At 40.4% G+C, this 24,267-nt stretch overlaps 1 protein-coding gene across 2 annotated transcripts in view; it reads left to right on the plus strand.

The window, feature by feature from the left end:
• OGT (O-linked N-acetylglucosamine (GlcNAc) transferase) overlaps positions 1 to 24,267 on the plus strand; it is a 42,408-nt gene that overhangs the window by 6,626 nt on the left and 11,515 nt on the right. For both annotated transcript variants that reach the window (XM_050776310.1, XM_050776312.1), the window contains exons 4-18: positions 4,773 to 4,841; positions 8,108 to 8,224; positions 14,627 to 14,706; positions 15,277 to 15,472; positions 16,035 to 16,175; positions 16,766 to 16,866; positions 17,038 to 17,191; positions 17,281 to 17,382; positions 17,579 to 17,758; positions 19,335 to 19,493; positions 19,639 to 19,728; positions 21,776 to 21,901; positions 22,849 to 23,019; positions 23,132 to 23,248; positions 23,333 to 23,503. In XM_050776310.1, the coding sequence (XP_050632267.1) occupies positions 4,773 to 4,841; positions 8,108 to 8,224; positions 14,627 to 14,706; positions 15,277 to 15,472; positions 16,035 to 16,175; positions 16,766 to 16,866; positions 17,038 to 17,191; positions 17,281 to 17,382; positions 17,579 to 17,758; positions 19,335 to 19,493; positions 19,639 to 19,728; positions 21,776 to 21,901; positions 22,849 to 23,019; positions 23,132 to 23,248; positions 23,333 to 23,503 (1,974 nt within the window). The remainder of the gene's footprint in view (positions 1 to 4,772; positions 4,842 to 8,107; positions 8,225 to 14,626; positions 14,707 to 15,276; positions 15,473 to 16,034; positions 16,176 to 16,765; positions 16,867 to 17,037; positions 17,192 to 17,280; positions 17,383 to 17,578; positions 17,759 to 19,334; positions 19,494 to 19,638; positions 19,729 to 21,775; positions 21,902 to 22,848; positions 23,020 to 23,131; positions 23,249 to 23,332; positions 23,504 to 24,267) is intronic.

A 24,267-nucleotide genomic window follows, 5' to 3' on the forward strand; every position in this document is an offset into this window, starting at 1 on the left:
GGCTCACCTCTGTACCCAGTTGTCACAGTAAGTTCTTTCCCTTTATTAATCAGGTTGATTCTACTCTTGTTGATAGTGTACTCTCTTACACAGCTGTGATTCTTGCCATCTTTAACTCTGATGCCCTTGGCTCGGATTTCCAGTTGCCTATGTGTGTAGCAGAGCAGTCATTGCTACTGATAGTGTACCAAGCAGTAGGAGCATGTTGAGAAGGAAAACTAAAGTGAGAGATGGAACCATGCTATTTAGTATCTAACCTGCTGTTAGCAGGAAGCTTATTGTTGTACCCTACCAAGGAAGTGAGATAGTACTAAGATAAATCATGGGATTACCTCTTGAATGCATTGAATGGCCATGTGTTCTCATCTGGTTCTATGTTTCTTCTAGTGGAAGGTGCTGCTTTACTTATTTATTACTGTTTTTACCAATAAGAATGAAAATGGGATTGTGCAGGTTCCCTTGATTTCAACTAAATGTGCCATAGTGATCATATTTTAATTTATTTCAGGATATCTAAAGTCTTAACTAGATTTAAACTTACTGTCAAATGCCTGTTGTCAATTCAGTAGTGGTAGAATCTTGCGTCTGTTCCTTATGTTCTTGTTGACAGTGCTTAAATGCATCATTAGTACATTGTGGGCCTGAATCATAGATGTAGTTGGCATTCTATGAAAAATGGTTAAAGAAACTCAGGTTATTTTGGTTTTGCAGCAGTGAAAGAGTAGAATGTTAAGGTAGTATCTTTGGTAACCTTGGTAACTGTTTTCAACAGTGTTTATCTTTTTAAGTTAATAGATACATCAATTTAGAAGTTGTTCTCTGTGACTTGATTAGAGAAATTATCTTTGACACAGCTATCATTTTTTTCATTCTGAATTATCTTCTATAATGTTGGGTGTTTTCATAATTTTGGTAAGATTTTAGTCTGTCTGTTTTTTTTTTTTTTTTGGGAGACGGAGTTTTGCCCTTGTCACCCAGGCTGGAGTGCAGTGGTGCGATCTCGGCTCACTGCAACCTCTGCCTCCTGGGTTCAAACGATTCTTCTGCCTCAGCCTCCGAAGTAGCTGGGATCACGGAGGCCCACCACCACGCCTGGCTAATTTTTTGTATTTTTAGTAGAGACAGGGTTTCACCATGGTGGCCAGGCCTGTCTTGAACTCCTGACCTCAGGTGATCTGCCAGCTTCAGCCTCCCAAAGTGTTGGGATTACAGGCGTGATCCACTGTGCCCGGCCAGTCTGTTATATTTGAAGGTCTTATTGCAGATAGCATCTTGCAGTGGCAGCACATGTTCTTTTACATGATGACTCAGCTAGAGTTGCCTATACCTGGCAATTCCTTTTACAAATTATGTATAAAATTATCTTTTGTGTAACGGCTATAACCCTGAGTTGTTTTAAACAGGTCTGTTTCTGAATCTATAGGTTGTTGAATTGTTGCTTGTGCTTTGATTGTGGATGCACAGAACGGAGAGCTGCTGGCATCCTGGCCATCATGTGTGTTCCTGTCGTGTTATTTATTACTGCTGAGCCTCACTTATACAGCTGCACTGTAGAAAACCATACATTTCGATTCTTTTTGTTCTGCTTTTTGTTAAGGTTGCTGTGCAAATGTCGTATTTAAATACGTGAGTGCTTATTGTGTATGCAATGCTTTGTTAGGAATTGGGGAGATGTGTTGTGGTTGAAGTTGCGGGTTATAATATAAGACAGGACCTAACCCATAAAGGAAAAAATGGTGTAAGCTCCTCGGATGATAATTGTTGGAGAGTATTAATCAGAAGATTTCCTCGAGTGGGTGCTTATAACCTAAGCATTCTGTAGGAAGGTAAATAGCAAGTAGACTTCCTTGGCTGAAGTGGTAGTCAAGTAGTAACAAGAAGTGAATGTAGTAGAGGAGAGTCAATTGGAAGATTTAGAAAGAATAGAGAGGCTGAGGAGTTTGAATTTAATTTGAGAGGCAATTGAGAATTACTGTAGGTTTTTATCGACCTGATTTTACTTCATATGTATGTATGTGTCTAGATGTTGTGGCTGGTGGGGGTGGGAGGCTCTAGGGGGAAAGGCAGGAAACTGATGCAATCTTAGGAGGAATAGTTCTATAGGAAAATTTTACTCATTTCCATCTCCTTTTATTCTCACGATTTTCCCTTGTTTACAGTGCCTCCTCCTTTGTCTATTAAAACCCTTCTCATCCTTCAAGGCCCAGCTTAAACTTTTCTTATGAGCTCATCATCTAGTTCTCTTAAAATTCTTTACTACTGAGTGGGCATTTAGTGTGTGCCTTGTCTTTTCACATAGATTTTAAGTGCCTCTTGATGATAAGGATTCTATATCTTTTCCCTACAGTTCCAGGCATGTTATTGAATTGAATAACAGTTTGCATGAAATGTATTAACCGGGGATGGATAGAATGGGCTAGTTTTGAGAAATATAACTGTCAAAAATGTTTTGATTTGATAGATGAAGCAGAAGTGATATCTTAGGTTTTGAACTTTTGGGAGAATGGTGGTGCCCTTGCGTTTTCTAGAAATTAGCTGTTCATGCACATAGATTTGGATCCCCAGACAGGAGAATTGGATTTCACCGTTACAATTAATATGATGTTTTAGCTTTTTCTAAAACTGTCTTATTGATTATCTTATAGTAATTTGAAGGTAATCTATTTTTAACTACGAGCATTGTGTTAACTTGATTTAGTATACTGTAATGGATCTATATGATAACAACAAAATATAGATAGACAGATACACTGTCAGGACTTAAGTGGCATCCATCCAAGAGTTCATAGAAACTAGAGGGTAATAAAATTATGCATTGGTTGGCTACTATGTATGGCCATTACAGTCATTGTTGGAGAATTATTGCAAGACTTCTGATTATTATGGCTTAGAAAAGGCATAGGAATTGGTAAAAGTCCAAACATAAATAACCACAATTATCAAGTAGTAGAAGGAGCTTGTATGAATGGATTGGATTATACAGTCATGGTCTGCCAAAACAGGGGTAACTCTTTAAGTTTAGAAAAAACATAACCATACAAAGTAGATAGCAAGATGATATAATTCATTACTTCTGAGAGTATAGTGTTAAAAAGTGCTCAGACTAATTAGAGGAGAAGTCAAATAAGATTAATGGTACCTTTGATGTTTTGAGGATTAGTATTAGCCTTTTGTGCTCGAAGTGATGGGAGACAACCTAACTCTCTAGAACATCAGTCATTGCTTGAGGGACAGTACTGAGTCAGGAAGATCATGGAACTGACCCAGTATGGCTGACTGTAAGATTGTTGTGTGGCAGCCTGTACTTTGTTGGCAGACTTTTTGGTTCACCTGATGGATGATATTATACAACCACAAAAGCTGTTTATCAGTAGAATTAATGAACTGATTTTGGAAACCATAATATAGTTCCAGAGCAAATCATATATATGATGATTTTTCGGCACAGTTGACAGAATTTCACTTTCTAGGACTTAAGTCTCTTTCACCCATGGAACAGTTTGGAATAATAAACGTACTTCCTATTGTCATTGTTTCTGCCTGTCGACTGGTAGATGTGACTGACAATGGCAAAATAGGGCAAATAAAAATTTAAGCTCACTGTCGTGATGAGTGTCTCATCCAGATGAACGGACTGGTGAGTCAGATGACTAGCAGCACAATTGAGCTGCTAATAAAAAGCAGAGTCAACTGCTTTTCATTATTCACCCACTCAACTCTAATGGCACTTAATACTAATGAGTAATCTAGTGGCAGGTGCCAGGATTGAGGCTTTGGTTGGATAATTCTTTTGCCCGATAGTGAAATGAAGTCAGGGTTTCTAAATATGCCTGACAGCCTAAGGGGAGGTTTGCTCATAGGTAGTCATTTGCTAAATATGTTTTTTTCCACTCTGGAAAATTTTTGGTCCTTGACACAGGAGTGATTCATCATAACCTTGAATAACATAGTTGGACAAATATTTGAGATGTGTGTGTATATATATATTCCTTTTCTTTTTTTTTTGAGACAAGAGTCTCTGTCGCCCAGGCTGGAGTGCAGTGGCGCGATCTCAGCTAACTGCAGTCTCTGCCTCCTGGGTTCACCCGATTCTCCTGCTTAAGCCTCCCAAATAGCTGGGATTACAGGCACACGCTGCCATACCCGGCTAATTTTATATTTTTAGTAGAGATGGGGTTTCACCATGTTGGCCAGGTTGGTCTCGAACTCCTGACCTCAGGTGATTCTCCCACCTTGCCCTCCCAAAGTGCTGGGATTACAGGCATGAGCTACCGTGCCCAGCCTGATATATATATATATTTTTTAACGTGACTGACATTTGGGGAGGAGAGAAAGAAGTTCTAGTAAGGTCCCATAGTCTTTTACGTGAAGCTAATGGGGCCAAATGCATTTCAACATTCAGAATTTTTAGGATGTTAGAAAGATAATACCATATATAAAACACCCAGAAAGGTCTGGAGCAGCACCTTTTAGTAAAACACATTTATATTTCTGCAGCAAAAGATAGGAGTATTCATACTAAGTGAGATAACTAAATTCTATAAATAGTTTCATGTCACCTCAAGTCAGGTTTAACCCTCAAATGAGTTTTTGGAACTTTTTGGGATTTGGAATTGTGGATGAGGGGTTGTGGTCCTGCACTGAAGTTTGTCAGGCAGTATCTTTAGTTGATAGAATAAAATGGCAGGGAGCTAGATGCTTAAAAGTGATTTGAAGATATTTTTAATTGACAAAGCAGAGTATAATTAATGACAGTGTCTCTGGGTTTCTAGGATTTGTACTGTGTTCGCAGTGACCTGGGGAACCTGCTCAAAGCCCTGGGTCGCTTGGAAGAAGCCAAGGTAGGTGTTTGATAGAACACATTTAAACATCAGTGTTATGAAAACTTGTACTTTTTGCCAAGTCTTCAACTCTTCATTGAGCTATCTTCACAAAACAGTCCTTTGAAACTGAGGAAAACTGACGGCATGAATCGCCTCAGAATAGAGCAAGGCCAGGCTTTGGCATATCTGTTCTAAATCTGGGGGTAAAGCAAGAACCTGAACATTTTGGAGCCTTTCTGCTGAGCTAGACCATCTTTATAACACTGGGCTCCGTCATGATCTTATGTGGGAATAAATAACATTCCTTCAAATCTGAGGCTTGCCTGCTGGTGACAAGCAGAGCGCCTGTGATTTGGCTCAAGACTCCTATATGATGCAGGTGCCATTGAAAATGCTGCTCTTCTAAGTCCTTTGTGGCTTGTAAGTGGAGAAGAATTTCATCCAAATGTTACCCTGTAATACTGGCATTTAAAATTCTTATTTAACCTTCCTCCCTTCATCTTCCTCACCCTTTACAGTGGAAGAAAGGCTGTTAAAATGATTGCAAATTAGTAATTGGAACATCCTGTCCCTTCTTGTCCCCGCTCCCTTCCCAAGTTCCTTTTTCCTCTTTTCCAATCCTAGTTGTCTACCTTCTTTTCTTCCTCATTTCCTTCTTTTATTCCTCCCCACCCCAACCCCTTAAAAAAAGGTCAGAAGGACAAAGCTGGTTTGTTTGGGAAATGGACTGATCGAAAGAAAACTTGCCAAAGTGGAAAGGTGGCTTTTAGCATTCTGTGTTTCAAAATAATGAATTTGAACACCAGGTTGGGTTAATTAAAGCTTTTGGTATAATTTAAAATTAAATTTATAATGCAGTTGTCTTGTTACAAGCCACCTTACGCAACCGCGCTGCAGGGGTGAGGAGTGGGGAGAAACCAGAATGCTTCTGAAACTCCCACCTGTTGCTCTGAGCCCCACGCGCATGCTAATGCGTGGAGTGTATGCGCAGCGTAGCTGTCTGTTTGACTGCTTCATCCAGGGAGGGAGAAGGCTTTTCAGCACCATCTGATGTTAAAAGGCACAGTTTTAAGTGCACAGCTCATAAATTCTGCTGACATTTTGGATTAACCTTATGTAGGTTGCCAGCTAATGAATTGTAATTGATTTCAATCTTAGCCGATAAATCTAATTGGTAATTTATAGAACAAATATTTGATAAGCTCCTATTAATTGTCACCCCACCAAGCGGACAGCTAACATGAATTGCACTTCACTGCAGCTTTAGAGATCGGTTTAGGCTGAGACATTGCGCCTGCCTTAGGTTGCTGACTTCTTTATTTCAGAGCTCTGGAGACACCTAGTTTGAAAAATGTTATTCTGTTTTTTTGTGAGAACTTAGTAAACAAGAAAATACTCTTGAGTGAAATGCAATGTATTTCTTTTGTAATCAGTGCATTTGAAAATTCAAGCCAGCATATTCCTAGTAGATGGAAGCAAAATTAAGTTGTCTTTGTAGAAAATGAAGAGCCTTTCTTCCAGCAAAAATCCCTGCTGTATGCAATAGCCCTGATTAACCCTCTCCCTTCTGCATGTTTCCCATGTTACAGACTTGAGACTGTCCTCATTCCCATATGTAATAGACATCCAAAGAATTTCAATTGCTTTGTTGAACTTTTACTAATGATCTTGTTTTTATTTTCTCTCTTGTTTTTGGTTTTTCACCATTGATATTGTATTTAGAAGGTTTCAGGTGGGTGAAACCTCCTATTCCATGCGTAAGGTGCCTCGCTGAAGGGAGCTCGAGGCCTGGATCTAGGGCAGACACACAACCTCCTCCTCCTCTTCCAGCAAGGAACGCACCGAAAAGTCACATGATGAGAAATATGGTAACGGGTTTGTAACTGCCACAGCAAAACAATTTGCCTCCATGCCTGAATCTTCTGTCTTGTGGCTTCAGAAACAGCTTAAAATAATTTTATTTACAAGCAAGTTATGTAAGAGAATGTTTTATACTATAGCCACAATTCTGTCAAAGATAAGTAAAAGTTAATTGATGTTAAAAATTATTAGAGATAATTTACTTAGTAAAAGCTTCTAACTCTTCTTGTTGTTCATTTTTTTTCCTTTTTTCTTCTTTGTTTGGATTGCAGCATTCTGCTCTTCTGATGATGCGCTGTGACCCTGCAGTAGCGCACAGGCTGCGCAGCGTTAATGCGCATTGCGTGCGAATGAACCCCTGTGAACGGTTGACTAGATGAGTAATCTGATTGACTGGCTCCCTCAGTCCTATTCTGTAGCCTTTTTGGATAAAATTGGGTTTTAACGTACCTCGAGTCCAACTAATCTCATTAAACGAATATTCTCTATGGGCCTGTCTAGTAGATTAATGGATCTGGTTGGCCGTTTGCTGCGTCTGGGGGTGTTCTATGTAGCGCAGCAGTTCGCAGCGATTGCGCAGTGCGATGCTGTTAGGTTGCGCAAGCGATGTTTGCGCTCGCATTACAGGGACCTCAACCTAGGTGCAATCCTGTCATGTGAGGTTTCAGCTTCAGTCCTCCTTGGGAGACAGGGGCATTGTGAGAATGTAACTTAAAGCCTGGCTTTATGGTATCCAACTTGGCAGAAAGACATTTTTCTCTTCAGTAGCATAGTTTTGATGTTAGTGAGGAACGTTGTTGAAGAGCAGCGTTTCCCAAAATGTGTTTCATAGTATTCTAATAAAATGCCCAATGAAAGAAGAGTTCCATGGTCAACTAAGTTCAGGGAACCCTGTTATACTATTAAAGGCTTAGGGAAGTCCAGTAAAGAAACCCGTTTTCCTAATTTATTTGATCATGAACTCCCTTTTTTTCAGCCATACCTCTTAACACCTCATAGAACACACTTTGGGAAACAGTGGGGGTAGGAAAACTCGGCCTCAAGTTGTGCCCTCTAGATAGCACTTGAAAACATGACAAGGGCCAGTAGTTGTTTGGGTAAGAGAACTCCAGCATAGAGCCTTATAGCACCTGACTTCCTAGTTAAGTCCCAGTGTAAGGGTTGGTCTTTGGTTGGCAGAACTGAACATGGTGGTTTGCACTTGGGTTCTGGTGGCGCAGGCGCAGGAGCAGCCAGCTGTGGCAGCGCATTAGTTTTGGCGCAAGCGAGCCTATGCTGCAGGGTCACTTTTGGCTGGTCAGAGAAGGAATAATGATATCACCTTCTTCCCCCCTCCCCCCAATCTTTTTTTTTTCCCTTTACAAATTTTCCCCTTTCCCTTTACCTCCTTTCCCTCCCATCTTCTTTCATTAACCCCTCCTAAGGCATGTTATTTGAAAGCAATTGAGACGCAACCGAACTTTGCAGTAGCTTGGAGTAATCTTGGCTGTGTTTTCAATGCACAAGGGGAAATTTGGCTTGCAATTCATCACTTTGAAAAGGTTAGTCATTAAATTAATAATTGGTATTTTTGAAGTGCTTACGTGTGTAGTGTTTTTACTAGAACTAAATAATAGGTGTTAACCAGTCACATTATATATTTGTTTCTCTGGCAGTATAGGCAGTATGTGACTTACAGAGAGCAATGACTTGACTTAAATATTTTTTCAACTTGACAGTGGTGCAAAAGAGATACACAATAGAAATTGTAGTTTGAGTACCCATGTAGCCATTCTGGTTTTCCCTTTCAGTACAAGATTCAGTAAATTACATGAGATGCCCAACACACTATTATAAAATAGGAAGGAGGCTGAGGCAGGAGGATCACTTGAGCCCAGGAGTTTGAGGCTGTAGTGAGCTATGACCATGCCACTGTACTTAGCCTGAGTGACAGAGTGAGACCCTGTCTCTAAGATTAAAAAATAAAAAGGTACCATAAAGACACATGCACGCGTATGTTCATCACTTCACAATAGCAAAGACATGGAATCAGCCTAGATGCCCATCAATGGTGGGCTAAAGAAAATGTGGTACATATATGCCATGGAATACCATGTAGCCATCACAAATGAAATCATGTCCTTTGCAGCAGCATGGACGCAGCTGGAGGTTATTATCCTAAGTGAATTAACGCAGGAACAGAAAACCAAATACTGCATGTACTCACAAGTGGGAGCTAAGCATTGGATACACATGGACAGAAAGGGGAACAATAGACAGCGGGGCTTACTTGAGGATGGAGGGTGGGAGGAGTGTGAGGGTACAAAAACTACTCACCGGGTGCTATGATGGACAAAATCATTTGTATACCAAATTGCTGTGACACAATTTACCCATGTAACAAACCTGCATGTGTACCCCGAACCTAAAATAAATGTTGGAATTAAAACTCATATTAAAGTTTTAAAAAAGGGCTTTGTATTAGATAATTTTGCCCAACTGTAGACTAATGTGTTCTGAGCATGTTTAAAATGAGGCTAGGTGGGCCAGGTACGGTAGCTCACACCTGTGATCCCAGTGCTTTGGGAAGCCAAGGGCAGATTGCTTGAACTTAGGAGTTGAAGACCAGCCTGGACAACATAACGAGACCCTGTCTCTACAAAAATTTTAGCTGGGTGTGGTGGTGTGCTCCTGTAGTCCCAGCCATTTGCAGGGCTGAGGTGGGAAGATTGCTTGGGCCTGGGAGCTGGAGGTTGCAGTGAGCCAAGATTGCACCACTGCACTCCAGCCTGGGTGACAAAGTGAGACCCTGTCTCAAAAAAAAAAAAAAAAAAAAAATTAGGCTAAGCTAGGATGTTCAGTAAGTGTTTTAAATGCATTTCGACTTAAGGTATTTTCAACTTATGATGGGTGTATTGGGACATCATCCTAAGTTGAGGAACATCTTTATTGCAGTGTTTCCTGGATAGTACACGGTATGGCAGTTTCCAGTTTTGTGTTGAAAATGTACTTTAGGCTGTGTACAGTGGCTCACACCTGTAACCAGCACTTTGGGAGGCTGAGGTAGGAGGACTACTTGAGCCTAGTAGTTTGAGACCAGCCTGGGCAACATAGTAAGACCCTATCTCTACAGAAAATACAAAAAGTAGCCACGCATGGTGGCGCATGCCTGTAGTCACAGCTGCTGGGGAGGCTGAGATGGGAGGATCACCTGAGCTTGGGAGTTTGAGTCTGCAGTGAGCTGTGATCATGCCACTGCACTCCAGCCTGGGTGACGGAGTGAGACCCTGTCTCAAAAAAAATGTGCTTTAGTAATTAAAAAGTGATTTTTATAAGTGGGCTTTAAAGAAGCAGGGCTTCTTGGTGAAAAGGCAGATTCCAAGTCTGGGGCAGGAAATTTAAAAAATGTTTTGGAATGTCTGGTCATACCAAAAAGCAAGGAAGCTTTGACATACTACTTTGTGTCAAAAGGACTCAGGAAGCAACTTGAGGAGGCTCCCACTGGCTAAAGATAAAGATGGAGACTTGAGCATCAATAAGAATAATAACTGAAATATACTACAGCTTACCAAATATGTTTAAATCTATGAGCTCATAATTATGCTAAAACATTCATTGGTCACCTTTGGAAGACTTATATATATATTAAGGAGCAATTAATTGGAAAACTGGTTAAAAAGAGAAGAATAAAGTGTTTGAGGAACCTCTATACTAGTTCCCAAAACGGCTTTACCAGTTTATACTTCCCCCATCAGTTACAAGGCTTCCCTTTCTTTACATCCTCGCTAATACTTGTTATTATTCATCCTTTTGATGATAGCTATACTAACAAGTGTGAGATGCTAACTCATGGTTTTATTTTGCATTTCCTTGATGATTAGTGATGTTGAGCATAGTTTTTATGTATCTTACTTGACATTTTTTTTTTTTTTTTTTGAGATGAGATCCTGCTCTGTCGCCCAGGCTGGAGTGCAGTGGCGTCATAATAGCTCATTGCAACCTCAAACTCCTGAGCTCAAACCTCCCATCCTGACCTCCCAAAGTGATGGGATTACAGACATGAGCCACTGTGCCTGGCCTGTACCTCTTCTTTTGAGAAATGTCTGTTTAGATCCTTTGCCTGTAGTTTAATGAGTGTATTTGCTACTGAGTTGAGTTCCTTATCCCTTTATCAGATGTATAGTTTGCAAATCTCCTAACCCAGAGGTTGCCTATTCACGCTGTGTAATTGTTTCCTTTACCGTGCAGAAGCTTTTTAGTTTGATGCAATCTCATTGCGTATTTTTGCTTTTGTTACCTGTGCTTTATACTAAGTGAAATAAACCAGGCACAGAAAGTTAGATACTGTATTATATCACGTATTTGTGGAATCTGAAAAAGGTGATTTCATAGAAACAGTAGAAAGTGGTGAGGCTTGGGGGGTGGAGGAGGGATGGGGAAAAGGGAGATATTGGTCAAAGTGCACAAAGTTTCAGTTGGACTGGAGGAATAAGTTTTAGTGATCTATAGTACTACATGGTGACCACAGTTGTTAATCATGTATATTTCAAAATTGCAAAAAGAATAGGTTTTTAATGTCCTCAACCACAGAAAATAGGTGATGGATATGTTAATTAGCTTGGTTGAATATTTCTAAAATGTATACATGGATCAAACCATCACATTGTATGCCATAAATATACACAATTATATGTCAACTTTAAATTTAAAAATTAAAAGTATAAAGCATTTGTCTTCCCTCTCCTGTATGAACTGGACCATAGAGTAACCTAATAGTTGATGGGGGAAGCTTCTCTTTATAAAAGCATTCTAGCTAATAAGTGAAGAAGGAATGATAAGAGTATCATCATTAATAGTTAAAGCATTTAGGCCGGACGTGGTGGCTCATACCTGTAATCCCAGCACTTTGGGAGGCCATGGTGGGCGGATCACCTGAGGTCAGGAGTTTGAGACCAGACTGGCCAACATGGTGAAACCCGGTCTCTACTAAAAATACAAAAATTAGCTGGGCATGGTGACAGGAGCCTGTAATCCCAGCTACCTGAGAGGCGGAGGCAGGCGAATCGCTTGAACCTGGGAGGCAGAGGTTGCAGTGAGCCAAGATTGCGCCATTGCCCTCCAACCTGGGTGACAGAGCAAGACTCCATCTCAAAAAAAATAAATAAATAAAATAAATAAATAAAGCATTTCTCAGTGACAAAAACGAGATATAATCAGATATTAAGTACCTTGTGATAAACAATTTCACTGGTGAAGTAGTCTTGCAAAAAGAGAAAAGAACACAAACCTAATTAAGCTTTTGGTTCTACCTACCAATTTATAGGAGATATACGGGACAGGAAACATGTTAAAGGACGCCATAGGGATGCAGTCAGCAAAATTCAAACTTTGGGAAGCTGACCTTACTTCAACAAATTGTAGTAATAAAAATGGAGATTTAAATTAAACTTTAGGCTGGGTGTGGTGGCTCACCCCTGTAATCCCAGCACTTTGAGAGGCTGAGGCAGGTGGATCACTTGAGATCAGGAGTTTGAGACCAGCCTGGCCAAGATGGTGAAACCCCATCTCTACTAAAAATACAAAAGAAAAAAGAAAGCTGGGTGCCTATAATCCCAGCTACTCAGGAGGCTGAGGCAGGAGAATTGCCTGAACTTGGGAGGAGGAGGTTGCAGTGAGCCAGGATTGTGCCACTGCACTCCAGCCTGGGCGACAGAGTGAGTGACACTCCACCTCCAAAAATAAATAAATAAATAAATAAACTTTTAAAGGATTAAAAGAAAGAGAGGCACATTGACAAATTATATGGGTCTTATTTGGATCCTGACTCGATGAGAAATTGGACCACTGAATGGAATTATTATTATTATTATTTTTTTGAGACAGGGTCTTACTCTGTCGCCCAGGCTGGAGTGCAGTGGTGTGATCTTGGCTCACTGCAACTTTCACCTCCCGGGCTCAAGGGATTCACTTGCCTCAGCTTCCAGAGTAGGTGGGACTACAGGCATGCGCCATCACGCCCGGCTAACTTTTTGTATTTTTAGTAGAGACGGGGTTTTGCCATGTTGCCCAGGTCTTAAACTCCTGAGCTAAGGCAGTCAGCCTGCCTCGGCCTCCCAAAGTGCTAGGATTACAGGCATGAGCCACTATGCCCAGCCGATATTTAATATGAAGGAATTGCTGTCTTTTTTTGTTTGTTTGTTAAGTATGATAATGGTATTGTGGTTAGGTTGGGAGGAAAAAGCTTCTTGTGTTGTCCCTGAGATACATACTGAAATATTTTCGAATGGAATATGTCTGAGTTTTGCTTCAAAATGATCTGCGAAGAGGGGGAGTAAGTTGGAATATAGATTAAATAAGATCAAACATGATATATGAATTGTTGAAAATGGATAGTGGAGACTTGGGTGTTCCTCTATTTTTGTATGTGTTTAGACGTTTCTATTATAAAGTTTAAAAGTTTTTGGAGTGGGCATCTATCACTATAGACAATCTAAATTAAATGCATCACACTGTTTACTACAGAGTTGTCATCTAAGTGAAGATGAAGTGTTCTTTATTTTTTTTGAGACAGAGTCTCACTCTGTTGCCCAGGCTAGAGTGCAGTGGCACGATCTCAGCTCACTGCAGCCTCCGCCTCCCAGGTTCAAGCAGTTCTCCTGCCTCAGCCTCCCGAGTAGCTGGGATTACAGGTGTTAGCCGCCATGCCTGGCTAATTTTTTTTTTTTTTTAGTAGAGACGCGATTTCGCCATGTTGGCCAGGCTGGTCTTGAACCCCGGGCCTCAAGTGATCTGCCCGCCTTGGCCTCCCAAAGTGCTGGGATTACAGGCAAGAGCCAGCGCGCCCAGCAGATGAAGTGTTCTTTATCAATCTTTAATAAACATACTCAGTGTCTTAATCAAATACCTTTTTGGTGGTTTTTTTTTTTTTTTTTTTTTTTTTTTTTTGAGATACAGTCTTACTCTGTTGCCCAGGCTGGAGTGCAGTGGCATGATCTTGGCCCACTGTAACCTCTGCTTCTCGGGTTCAAGCCATTCTCATGCCTCAGCCTCCCGAGTAGCTGGGACTACAGTTGCACATCACCACGCCTGGGTAATTTTTGTGTTTTTAGTAGAGGTGGAGTTTCACCATGTTGGCCAGGCTGGCCTTGAACTCCTGACCTCAAGTGGTCCGCCTGCCTTGGCCTCCCAAAGTGTTGGGATTACAGGTGTGAGCCACTGCACCCGGCTGATGTTTTGATTAAAGTTTACATTTACCATCCTGTAGGAGTATCTTTCTTGATCAGTGGTTCTCTTCCTTGGTTACGCATGAGGAGCTTATAAAAGATCTGGATATCCTGACTCTATCTTCAGAGGGTCTGATTTAACTGGCCTGTGATAGAGCCTAGGTACCTTTTCTAGGAGGTAAATTCTTAATATACTGCCAGGGTTGAGAATCACTGCTCTAGACAACATGACAGCTATTTGAATGACACCGTTTAATGGTTAGTTAGTATTTCCTTGAAGTATTGTATCTTACTGTATATACAGCGCTAATTGCATGTCTTAATAACGTCTTGCTGAGCATGTAGTTCTATGCATACAACTGAGGTATGTATTTTCCTTTTCAGTAAGAGTTTGCTGCCTCTTTTGCCACTATTTTTTCAGAAGAGTTAAACTGGTGTAATTGTGAATAAAATAGGGCCAATCATTAGAAGTATTCAGTTTAATGAAATTGGAGCAGGCCCATTTTAAATTTTTCTGTTCAGGACCCATTTTGCTCCTGAGAACATGAGGCATGAGAAGTTACTTTGATAATAATGAGGTTTGTAAAAGTAATGAGAAGGCACTAAATAAATCATTAGTTTATTAAAATGAAATGTAATTGAAACTCTGCAAGGACCTTGGAGTAAAAAAACTGTAATTGGGAAGTTGATCTGGTGAAATCCTAACTTGCTGTGAGTAACTAACTGTCCTGAAATTTTTAGGCTGTCACCCTTGACCCAAACTTTCTGGATGCTTATATCAATTTAGGAAATGTCTTGAAAGAGGCACGCATTTTTGACAGGTGAGAGAATGTTCTGTTTAATAAATTTTCTTGAATCTTTGTTGTATTGACACTTGATAGTTTGGACTGAAATGATGACAATAGTCAATTGAAACACATTTGCCTTTTCTAGTACGTTGTTCCCTGCCCATGTCTGCTGTGTTGCCTTTTATTTATAGGTGTTCATTGCCTGAGTTTTTGTTGTTGGCTTTCCTCAAAGCCATTATCCTTCTCATTGGGAGTTCAGTTGAAATTTTTTAATTGTAAAATGGTTGAAGTGGTTTTTTCTTAGACTAAATTATTCCTTTGACCTGATTTAGAAAGCACAGTAAATCCTGACTTTTAACTTTTTGTTGTTGTTGTGAAAGGACAGCCTATTTTTTATGTGGGAGTACAAAATTTCTCACTGTAAAGACCCATTTTATAAAGGTATGATTTTGGTTTGAGGTTAAAATATAATACAGCATGAATTATGTAATTACAAAGACTTGATATATTTTGATATAGTACAGCTTGAATGAGTTGTAACAAGCCATCCATTAAGAATGAGTTACATTTTGTGTGTGTGTGTGTGTGTGTGTTCATTTACAGAGCTGTGGCAGCTTACCTTCGTGCCCTAAGTTTGAGTCCGAATCATGCAGTGGTGCATGGCAACCTGGCTTGTGTATACTATGAGCAAGGCCTGATAGATCTGGCAATAGACACCTACAGGCGGGCTATCGAACTACAACCACATTTCCCTGATGCTTACTGCAACTTAGCCAATGCTCTCAAAGAGAAGGGCAGTGTAAGGATTTTTACTCATTCTATTTGTTATCTGGTAGGATTAAGAGTCTTTTCTGGCCAGGTGTGGCGGCTTACACTTGTAATGCCAGCACTTTGGGAGGCTGAGATGGGAGGATTGCTTGAGCCTAGGGTTTCGAGACCAGCCTAGGCAACATGACGAAACCCTGTCTCTACAAGAAATACAAAAATTAACTGGGCATGGTCGTGTGCACCTGTAGTTCCAGCTTCTTGGGAGGCCGAGGTGGGAGGATCGATTGAGTCCTGGGAGGTTGAAGCTGCAGTGAGCCGTGATTGTGCCACAGCACTCCAGCCTGGGCAACAGAAGACTCTGTCTCAGAAAATCACAAAAACCGAAAAACAGCAAAAAATGAAAGTCTTTTGTACAAGTATTGAGATGGTATATTGGTTTACTTTAGAGTTTTGGTTGAGGGTAAGAATACCAAAAAATATCAATTTTCTGTAGCATTACCAGCCATTAGGCTTAATTAAGCAATTATTAGAATAGTATCAGTGGAGGCTTTATGATTCTCTACAGTTTTTGAAGACTTTGTTTTGTTTTCTAGGTTGCCGAAGCAGAAGATTGTTATAATACAGCTCTCCGTCTGTGTCCCACCCATGCAGACTCTCTGAATAACCTAGCCAATATCAAACGAGAACAGGGAAACATTGAAGAGGCAGTTCGCTTGTATCGTAAAGCATTAGAAGTATGTGAGGGTGGCGTAGCTGGGTATTTAGCGTGATAGTAGAGGGAAAGCAGTTAAGTTTACCATCATCCACCTCTTTTGTAAAAATAGTGGTTGAATCATTTACAAGAGGATTATTCATTGAAATAGTAATTGAGTACCTAAGGTATGATGTGAGGCCCTATGTGACGTTCTAGAAAATTCCTGCATTCAGAGTTCATTATTCTGTGGATAAGATCTGTACAAAACAATTAAACATTAACCCACAGTTCAAGAGAAGTTACTGATAAGTATATAATCTTAGTGCCTGATGGCTGTATGGTAGTGGTTAGTAGATACGGTAGGAGTTTAGCAGAGAGAGAGCTCAGTGGTGTTGGAGTCAGGTGGTCAGGATAAACTAAGAGCAGAAGAGGTGTACCTCATTATGTTTGAAACAAGAAGAGGTATAAAATAGAGGAAGAGGTAGAATTTGAGAATGAATAGACTTGGAAAAGGTAGAGACAAGTTTAGGGATGTAAACGTACTTGAGCAAAGTTCTTAAGGTTGTGGTGAGTTATTACTGCTGCTTTAGCAGATTTTTTAACCTCAGTTATGATCTTGACTCTTTATAGGTCTTCCCAGAGTTTGCTGCTGCCCATTCAAATTTAGCAAGTGTACTGCAGCAGCAGGGAAAACTGCAGGAAGCTCTGATGCATTATAAGGAGGCTATTCGGTAAGAGACACTAACAGCCTTATTTTTAAAATTATTCTTAATTTTAAAATGTTTGACATTTGGCACATTGCAGATGCTAAAATGGCTTTAAATAACAACAGAATAAGTTAGCATTACAGTGGGTTAAAGATTTTTGTATTGGAGAAATAAAACCTTGGGCTTCTCTTTTAGAATCAGTCCTACCTTTGCTGATGCCTACTCTAATATGGGAAACACTCTAAAGGAGATGCAGGATGTTCAGGGAGCCTTGCAGTGTTATACGCGTGCCATCCAAATTAATCCTGCCTTTGCAGATGCGCATAGCAATCTGGCTTCCATTCATAAGGTACTACTGTTTATTATAATATGTGCAATTTAACACCTAAAATTTAAGTTTTGGAAACTTTTTACCATCCTGCTTTATTTATTTTCCAGGATTCAGGGAATATTCCAGAGGCTATAGCTTCTTACCGCACGGCTCTGAAACTTAAGCCTGATTTTCCTGATGCTTATTGTAACTTGGCTCATTGCCTGCAGGTAAAGAGTAACAGGCCAGTAATTGGCTCTCAGTGTTGTAATAGCTTTTTAATTGTTATGTACCATAAGAATCCAAGCCTGACTGGAAATAGTATTTTTAATAGGCTATCTGACATTACTTTAGGCCAAAGGCATACCAAATATTAAATCCTGGGATAGGGCTTTCTGGATAATAACTTCTTTTTGCTTTCTCTAGATTGTCTGTGATTGGACAGACTATGATGAACGAATGAAGAAGTTGGTCAGTATTGTGGCTGACCAGTTAGAGAAGAATAGGTTGCCTTCTGTGCATCCTCATCATAGTATGCTATATCCTCTTTCTCATGGCTTCAGGAAGGCTATTGCTGAGAGGCATGGCAACCTGTGCTTAGATAAGGTGTGATTCTTTTCTTTTAATCTTTTTGTTGTAAACTAAAACACAAATACAGAAAACTGTGCAAATCAAATCTGTGGATTAATGAATGATTATAAAATGAACACCACCCAAATTGAGAAATAAAACTTGTGAGCCACTTCAGAACCCCTTCCATTGTGTCCTGAGTATAACCCCCTGTACTTCCTAAGATGGAATCCTTAACTCCTTCACTTAAACACTAACAATAGACTGATGGTACTGTCCTTTAACTTGAAAGCCATAATTTTTTTTTCTTTTATCTTTTTTTTTTTTTCCTTGTTTTTGAGACAGGGTCTTGCTCTGTTGCCCAGGCTGGAGTGCAGCGGTGTGATTATGGCTCACTGCAGCCTCGACCTCCCTGAGCTTAGGTGATCCTCCCACCTCAGCCTCCCGAGTAGCTGGGACTACAGGCGCATGCCACCACACCTAATTTTGTATTTTTTGTAGAGATGGGGTTTTGCTATATTGCCCAAGCTGGTCTCGAACCTCTGGGCTCAAGCGATCTGCCCACCTTGCCCTGCCAAAGTGCTGGGATTATGGGTGTGAGCCACCGTGCCTGGCAAGCCATCATGTTTAATGGAGTGCTTGGTATTTTGTATTCACCTTTGAGAATTAGAGCACTACTTGATCAAGGATTGGATCAAGGGTTGGATGATAGATTGGAGTGCTAGGTGTGCTTTTTTTTTTTTTAATTTTGAGACAGAGTCTCTCTCTTTCACCCAGACTGCAGTGCGGTGATGCCATCTCAGCTCACTGCAACCTCTGTCTCCCAGGTTAAAGCAATTCTTGTGCCTCAGCCTCCCGAGTAGGTAGGATTACAGGTGTGTGCCACCATGCCCGGCTAATTTTTGTATTTTTAGTAGAGATGGGGCTTTGCCATGCTAGGCTGGTCTCGAACTCCTGACCCCAGGTGATCCGCCTGCCTCAGCCTCCCAAAGTGCTGGGATTATAGGCATGAGTCACTGCCCCCGGCCATAATTTTGTTTTTAGAAAATGTTTCCCCATAGAATTTTCTAAAATGCTGGAGGGTTTATCATGCTCTGTCCATACTGCTTCATACCTACAAGTTTTAGATTTGCTCACACTTTTTTTTTTGAGACAGGGTCTTGCTCTGTTGCCCTGGCTGGAGTGCGGCTCACTGCAACCTCCACCTCCTGGGTTCAGGCGATTCTCCCACTTCAGCCTCCCAGGTAGCTGGGACTACAAGCACGTGTCACCATGCCCAGCTAATTTTTGTGGGTTTTTTTTTTTTCAGTAGAGACGGGATTTCACTGTGTTGGCCAGGCTGGTCTCAAACTCCTGACCTCAAGTGATCTGCCTCCTTGGCTTCCCAGAGTGCTGGGATTTGCTTGTGCTTTATAGATTTCAGGAGCACATCAAAGTATGAAGCATATTACATGAAGTGCTGAGGTTGCATCTCTCTGGCAATATTAACTAAATGCTCTGGGCAGACCTTTTTCAACAGGTGTGAGGTTTTGGTTGGTGTGTTTTTCGTCAGTTTTCCTAGATGAAAATATATGTGTAGATTTTACTAACAAGCATTGGATTCTGTTGATAGATTAATGTACTTCATAAACCACCATATGAACATCCAAAAGACTTGAAGCTCAGTGATGGTCGGCTTCGTGTAGGATATGTGAGTTCTGACTTTGGGAATCATCCTACTTCTCACCTCATGCAGTCTATTCCAGGCATGCACAATCCTGATAAATTTGAGGTAAGACTAGTGTTTCTCTAGAATCACTATTTGTTTAAAAAAGAAAAAAACCCACAATGTTGGTTTGTCATGAGGCATGGAAACCCAGTGTCTTTTGGAAAGATTTGAGCCAATGCTATTAAATATGCCATGTACTGCCTTTCAGGTGTTCTGTTATGCCCTGAGCCCAGATGATGGCACAAACTTCCGAGTGAAGGTGATGGCAGAAGCCAATCATTTCATTGATCTTTCTCAGGTAGATAAAACTCTCATACTTTAACTTTTTATTTTGAGCAAGTTTAAATAAAACTATTAGCATGTAGTTTACTTTTTGATGATAGGTATTAAATGCTGTAGTACCACATATAGGCAATTGTGTTGATCTTATTTCCTTGGTCATTTATGTTAAATCAGCATGCCTTTTTCCGAGGTTGCAAATGAAACAGAAATGTGTTATGCTTGTGCTTGGACATACAACTTTTGTGGAGATGGAGCCGGCACTTGTGACAGAAGATACTTAATAAATATTAACAAAATGGTGACTTGGGAGAAGAATAAATAGGTCTTTTAAAGAAAATAGGGCCAGGTGTGGTTGCTCACGCCTGTAATCCCAGCACTTTGGGAGGCCGAGGTGGGCGGATCACGAGGTCAGGAGATGAGACCATCTTGACCAACGTGGTGAAACCCCGTCTCTACTAAAACACAAAAAATTAGCTGGGTGTGATGGTGCATGCCTGTAATCCCAGCTACTTGGGAGGCTGAGGCAGGGGAATCGCTTGAACCCAGGAGGCGGAGGTTGCGGTAAGCTGAGATTGCACCACTGCACTCCAGCCTGGTGACAGAGCAAGGCTCTGTCTCAAAAAAGAAAAAGAAAATAGATGAACTATGGTTCATCAGTTTCCATGGGCCTTTGCCTTTGGTTATCTTTATATCTGTATTTGTTCTATTGTTGTATCCTCTAGGAGCATAAGTTTTATGATAAATTAAGATTGAAACCTGTGGGGGAATTAATTTGCTGAGTATGTAGGCTACAGTTTTTTCTTTGTAGACTCTATTAGCCACTTTGACTGATAGAGATAATATACTCTACATAGTGTTTGTGTACACACATGTATGTATGTACATACGCATGCAGGTATGGTATGTATGCATATATGTAAAAATATATGTATATACATATGAATCACTGAAGTCCTAGCAGAAAGATTTTGAGACTTCTCATTTAATAAATAGTATGTACCAACAAATTTTGCAATATAGCTGTTGCTTCAAAAGTTTGTCTGGCCATTTTTGATACACAGTTAGACTCTTTGTGACCAAGAAGCATCCCTCTTTCTATCTCTGAGACCTTCAGGGAGTCACTGCTGATTGACTACAGTCTAAACTCTTCAGCATAGCTTTTGTAACCTTTCTCTGTTTGCCACAACTTTGTCAATACTTTCACCCACCATTCTACATCATGTATACCTTATGTCAAATAGAAGTGAATTACCTTTTTTTTTTTTTTTTTTTTTTTGAGATGGAGACAGGCTGGAATGCAGTGGCACGATCTCGGCTCACTGCAACCTCCACCTCCCAGGTTCAAACGATTCTCTTGCCTCAGCCTCCCGAGTAGCTGAGATTACAGGCGCCTGCCACCACACCCAGCTAATTTTTGTATTTTTAGTAGAGACGGGGGGTCTCACCACATTGGCCAGGCTGGTCTCGAACTCCTGACCTCAGATGATCCACCCGCCTCGGCCTCCCAAAGGTCTGGGATTACAGGTGTGAGCCACCATGCCTGGCCTACTCACCATTTTCTAAACTCCCTCACACTTTACTCTAGTTCTTCATTCATACTGTTCTCTACTGAGATTGTATTCTGTTAAACTCCTTCAAACTCCTATTCGTCTTTGAAGACCTATTTCAAATACCAGTTCTAGGCTGGGTGCAGTGGCTTATGTGTATAATCCTTTGGGACAATGAGGTGGGAGGATTGCTTGAGGCCATCATGGGCAACATAGTGAGACCCTGTCCCTACCAAAAAAAAAAAAGATTACAAATTTCAAATACCAATTTCTCTATGAAATGTTGTTACTCATACATTCAATCCAGAAGTGAACTCTCCTTCCTCTGTGTTCTGTTTCTCTAATGCTTTGGGCCCATTTTAATGGCAGTTAACCATATTTGTGCCCGAATTAATATAGTTAATTTGTGTTCTTACCACTTTTCCATCTGGGAATCTGAATTATGTTAAATGCCATTAAAACTAATGGAATTGATCTGAGATTATACATAGTGAGTTCTTATTTTCTATTCTGTAGATTCCATGCAATGGAAAAGCAGCTGATCGCATCCATCAGGATGGAATTCATATCCTTGTAAATATGAATGGCTATACCAAGGGTGCTCGAAATGAGCTCTTTGCTCTCAGGCCAGCTCCTATTCAGGTAAACAAATTAACAGTCATCACTTATAACATGTATTTGGCTAAGAAGACAGTGATGTGCTGCTTTTCCTCCCTCTGGTTAACTGATATTTGAAACTGTAGGGCAGACATACTTTTTAATTTTTTTAAGTTGTTGAGATGCGCAGGAAAAAAAGAGTGTAGAGCACAATGCTTATAGGTACATGTATGTAGAGACATGCAGTTCATGGTTGGCTATGAACAGTTACTCTGTCTTGCAAATTTGAAGAACATTTTTAGCATTTTGAAAGTTAGTCTAAAATGCAGGCTGGGTACAGTGGCTCACGCCTGTAATCCCAGCACTTTGGGATGCTGAGGCAGGAGGCTCACTTGAAACCAGGAGTTTGAGACCTGCCTGGGCAACAAAGCAAAACACCCTATCTCTACAAAAAATTTAAAAATTAGCCGAAGTGGTGGTATGCCCCTGTGATCTCAGCTATTCGGGAGGCTAAAGTGGAAGGATTGCTCAAGCCTAGGAGTTTGAGGCTGCAGTGAACTATCACTGTGCCACTGCACTCCAGCCCCGGCGACAGAGTGAGAGTCTCTCTTAAAGAACTACTTCATTGCTTTCGACTAAAGAAGTCAGCCTTGCTGTGCCTGTAGCAAGGCCAGTAATCCTGGCTACTCTGGAGGCTGAGGCAGAAGGATTGCTTGATCCCAGGAGTTCGAGGCTGTAGTGATCTACGATTGCACCACTGTACTCCAGCCTAGGGAACAGAGTGAGATCCTGTCTCTAAAAAAGAGTTAGACCTCCTTGTTCATTTACTTATTTAATTTTGGCACCTTTAGGTTCCTTTTTAAAAAACCATTTTATTGAGGTACAGTTGACATACAAAAAGTTGTACATATTTAATGTATATGACTTGATGAATTTAGAGATAAGTATCCTGATGAAAGTTCTTAATCAGTTTTCGATCTGATTTTTTTAAGGCAATGTGGCTGGGATACCCTGGGACGAGTGGTGCACTTTTCATGGATTATATTATCACTGATCAGGAAACTTCACCAGCTGAAGTTGCTGAGCAGTATTCTGAGAAATTGGCTTATATGCCCCATACTTTTTTTATTGGTGATCATGCTAATATGTTCCCTCACCTGAAGGTAGGTATGAAACAGCGCTATGGGGGAATTTCAAAGAACTGTAGCTTTTTATTTCCTTGCTATTGTCTATGTAAGTCCTAAAAGACATGTCTGAAACTATTTTTTCCATTAGAAAAAAGCAGTCATCGATTTTAAGTCCAATGGACACATTTATGACAATCGGATAGTTCTGAATGGCATTGACCTCAAAGCATTTCTTGATAGTCTACCAGATGTGAAAATCGTCAAGGTCAGAACCTAGTCAATATTGTCATTGAAATACAGTTAACTGCATTCATGATCTTTTTCGTAATCATGCATTTTTTTGTTTTAGATGAAGTGTCCTGATGGAGGAGACAATGCAGACAGCAGTAACACAGCTCTTAATATGCCTGTTATTCCTATGAATACTATTGCAGAAGCAGTTATTGAAATGATTAACAGAGGACAGATTCAAATAACAATTAATGGATTCAGTATTAGCAATGGACTGGCAACTACTCAGGTGAGAAGATAATACACCATTATATGTCCCACCAAGTATGCATTTATTTCCCTTAAACCTCATCATAACTCTAGGAGGCAAGTATCATTATTACCATTTTATAGATGAGGAAATGAGTTCGTGGAAATGTGCATCTTATGTAGGTGTGTCTGATTTTAAAAGTCTCCTGGATTCAGCCAGCAGATTATTACTTACTGAGAAACTTCTGTGTTAATATCTTGTTATTCCCTGCCTGTGGCTTTACTGTCTTATATAATGAACTGTCTGTACATACCATACAGTTTCTTGCTTCTGTAAACCCATCCTTTCCCTAGCTAAATCCTACTCAGACGTTCAGTTCAGACAGCTCTTCCAGGAATCCATTTCCGTACTTACCGCTAACGTCTCCATCCCTACTTCATTGGTACCTGTCTTTTATACCTCTGTAATGTTTGGAATATATCATTACATACAGCACAACAGATGATAATTCCCTGTGTTTGTATCCTCTACTGAATTGAATTACTGATGTCTTAATCACAGTAATGTAGTATGTACTCAATAAATAATACATTGCATGCCTAAATAAGTAGCTCTATCAAGAGAGTGTAAGGCAAAGATCTCTGACCTCTAGAGGTCATAGATGTCCTTGCACACCTGTAATAGTTATATAACAATGTAAGGCAGTACTCAAATATGAGAATTGCAAGATAAAACTAATTATGTGTGTAGAAACTCAGAAACAGTGATGATCAGTGTGAAGAGAGACACTCTTGGGAGAAGAG

This window comes from Macaca thibetana, chromosome X (genome assembly GCF_024542745.1).
Source record: "Macaca thibetana thibetana isolate TM-01 chromosome X, ASM2454274v1, whole genome shotgun sequence".
In the NCBI taxonomy this organism is placed as follows: Eukaryota; Metazoa; Chordata; class Mammalia; order Primates; family Cercopithecidae; genus Macaca; species Macaca thibetana.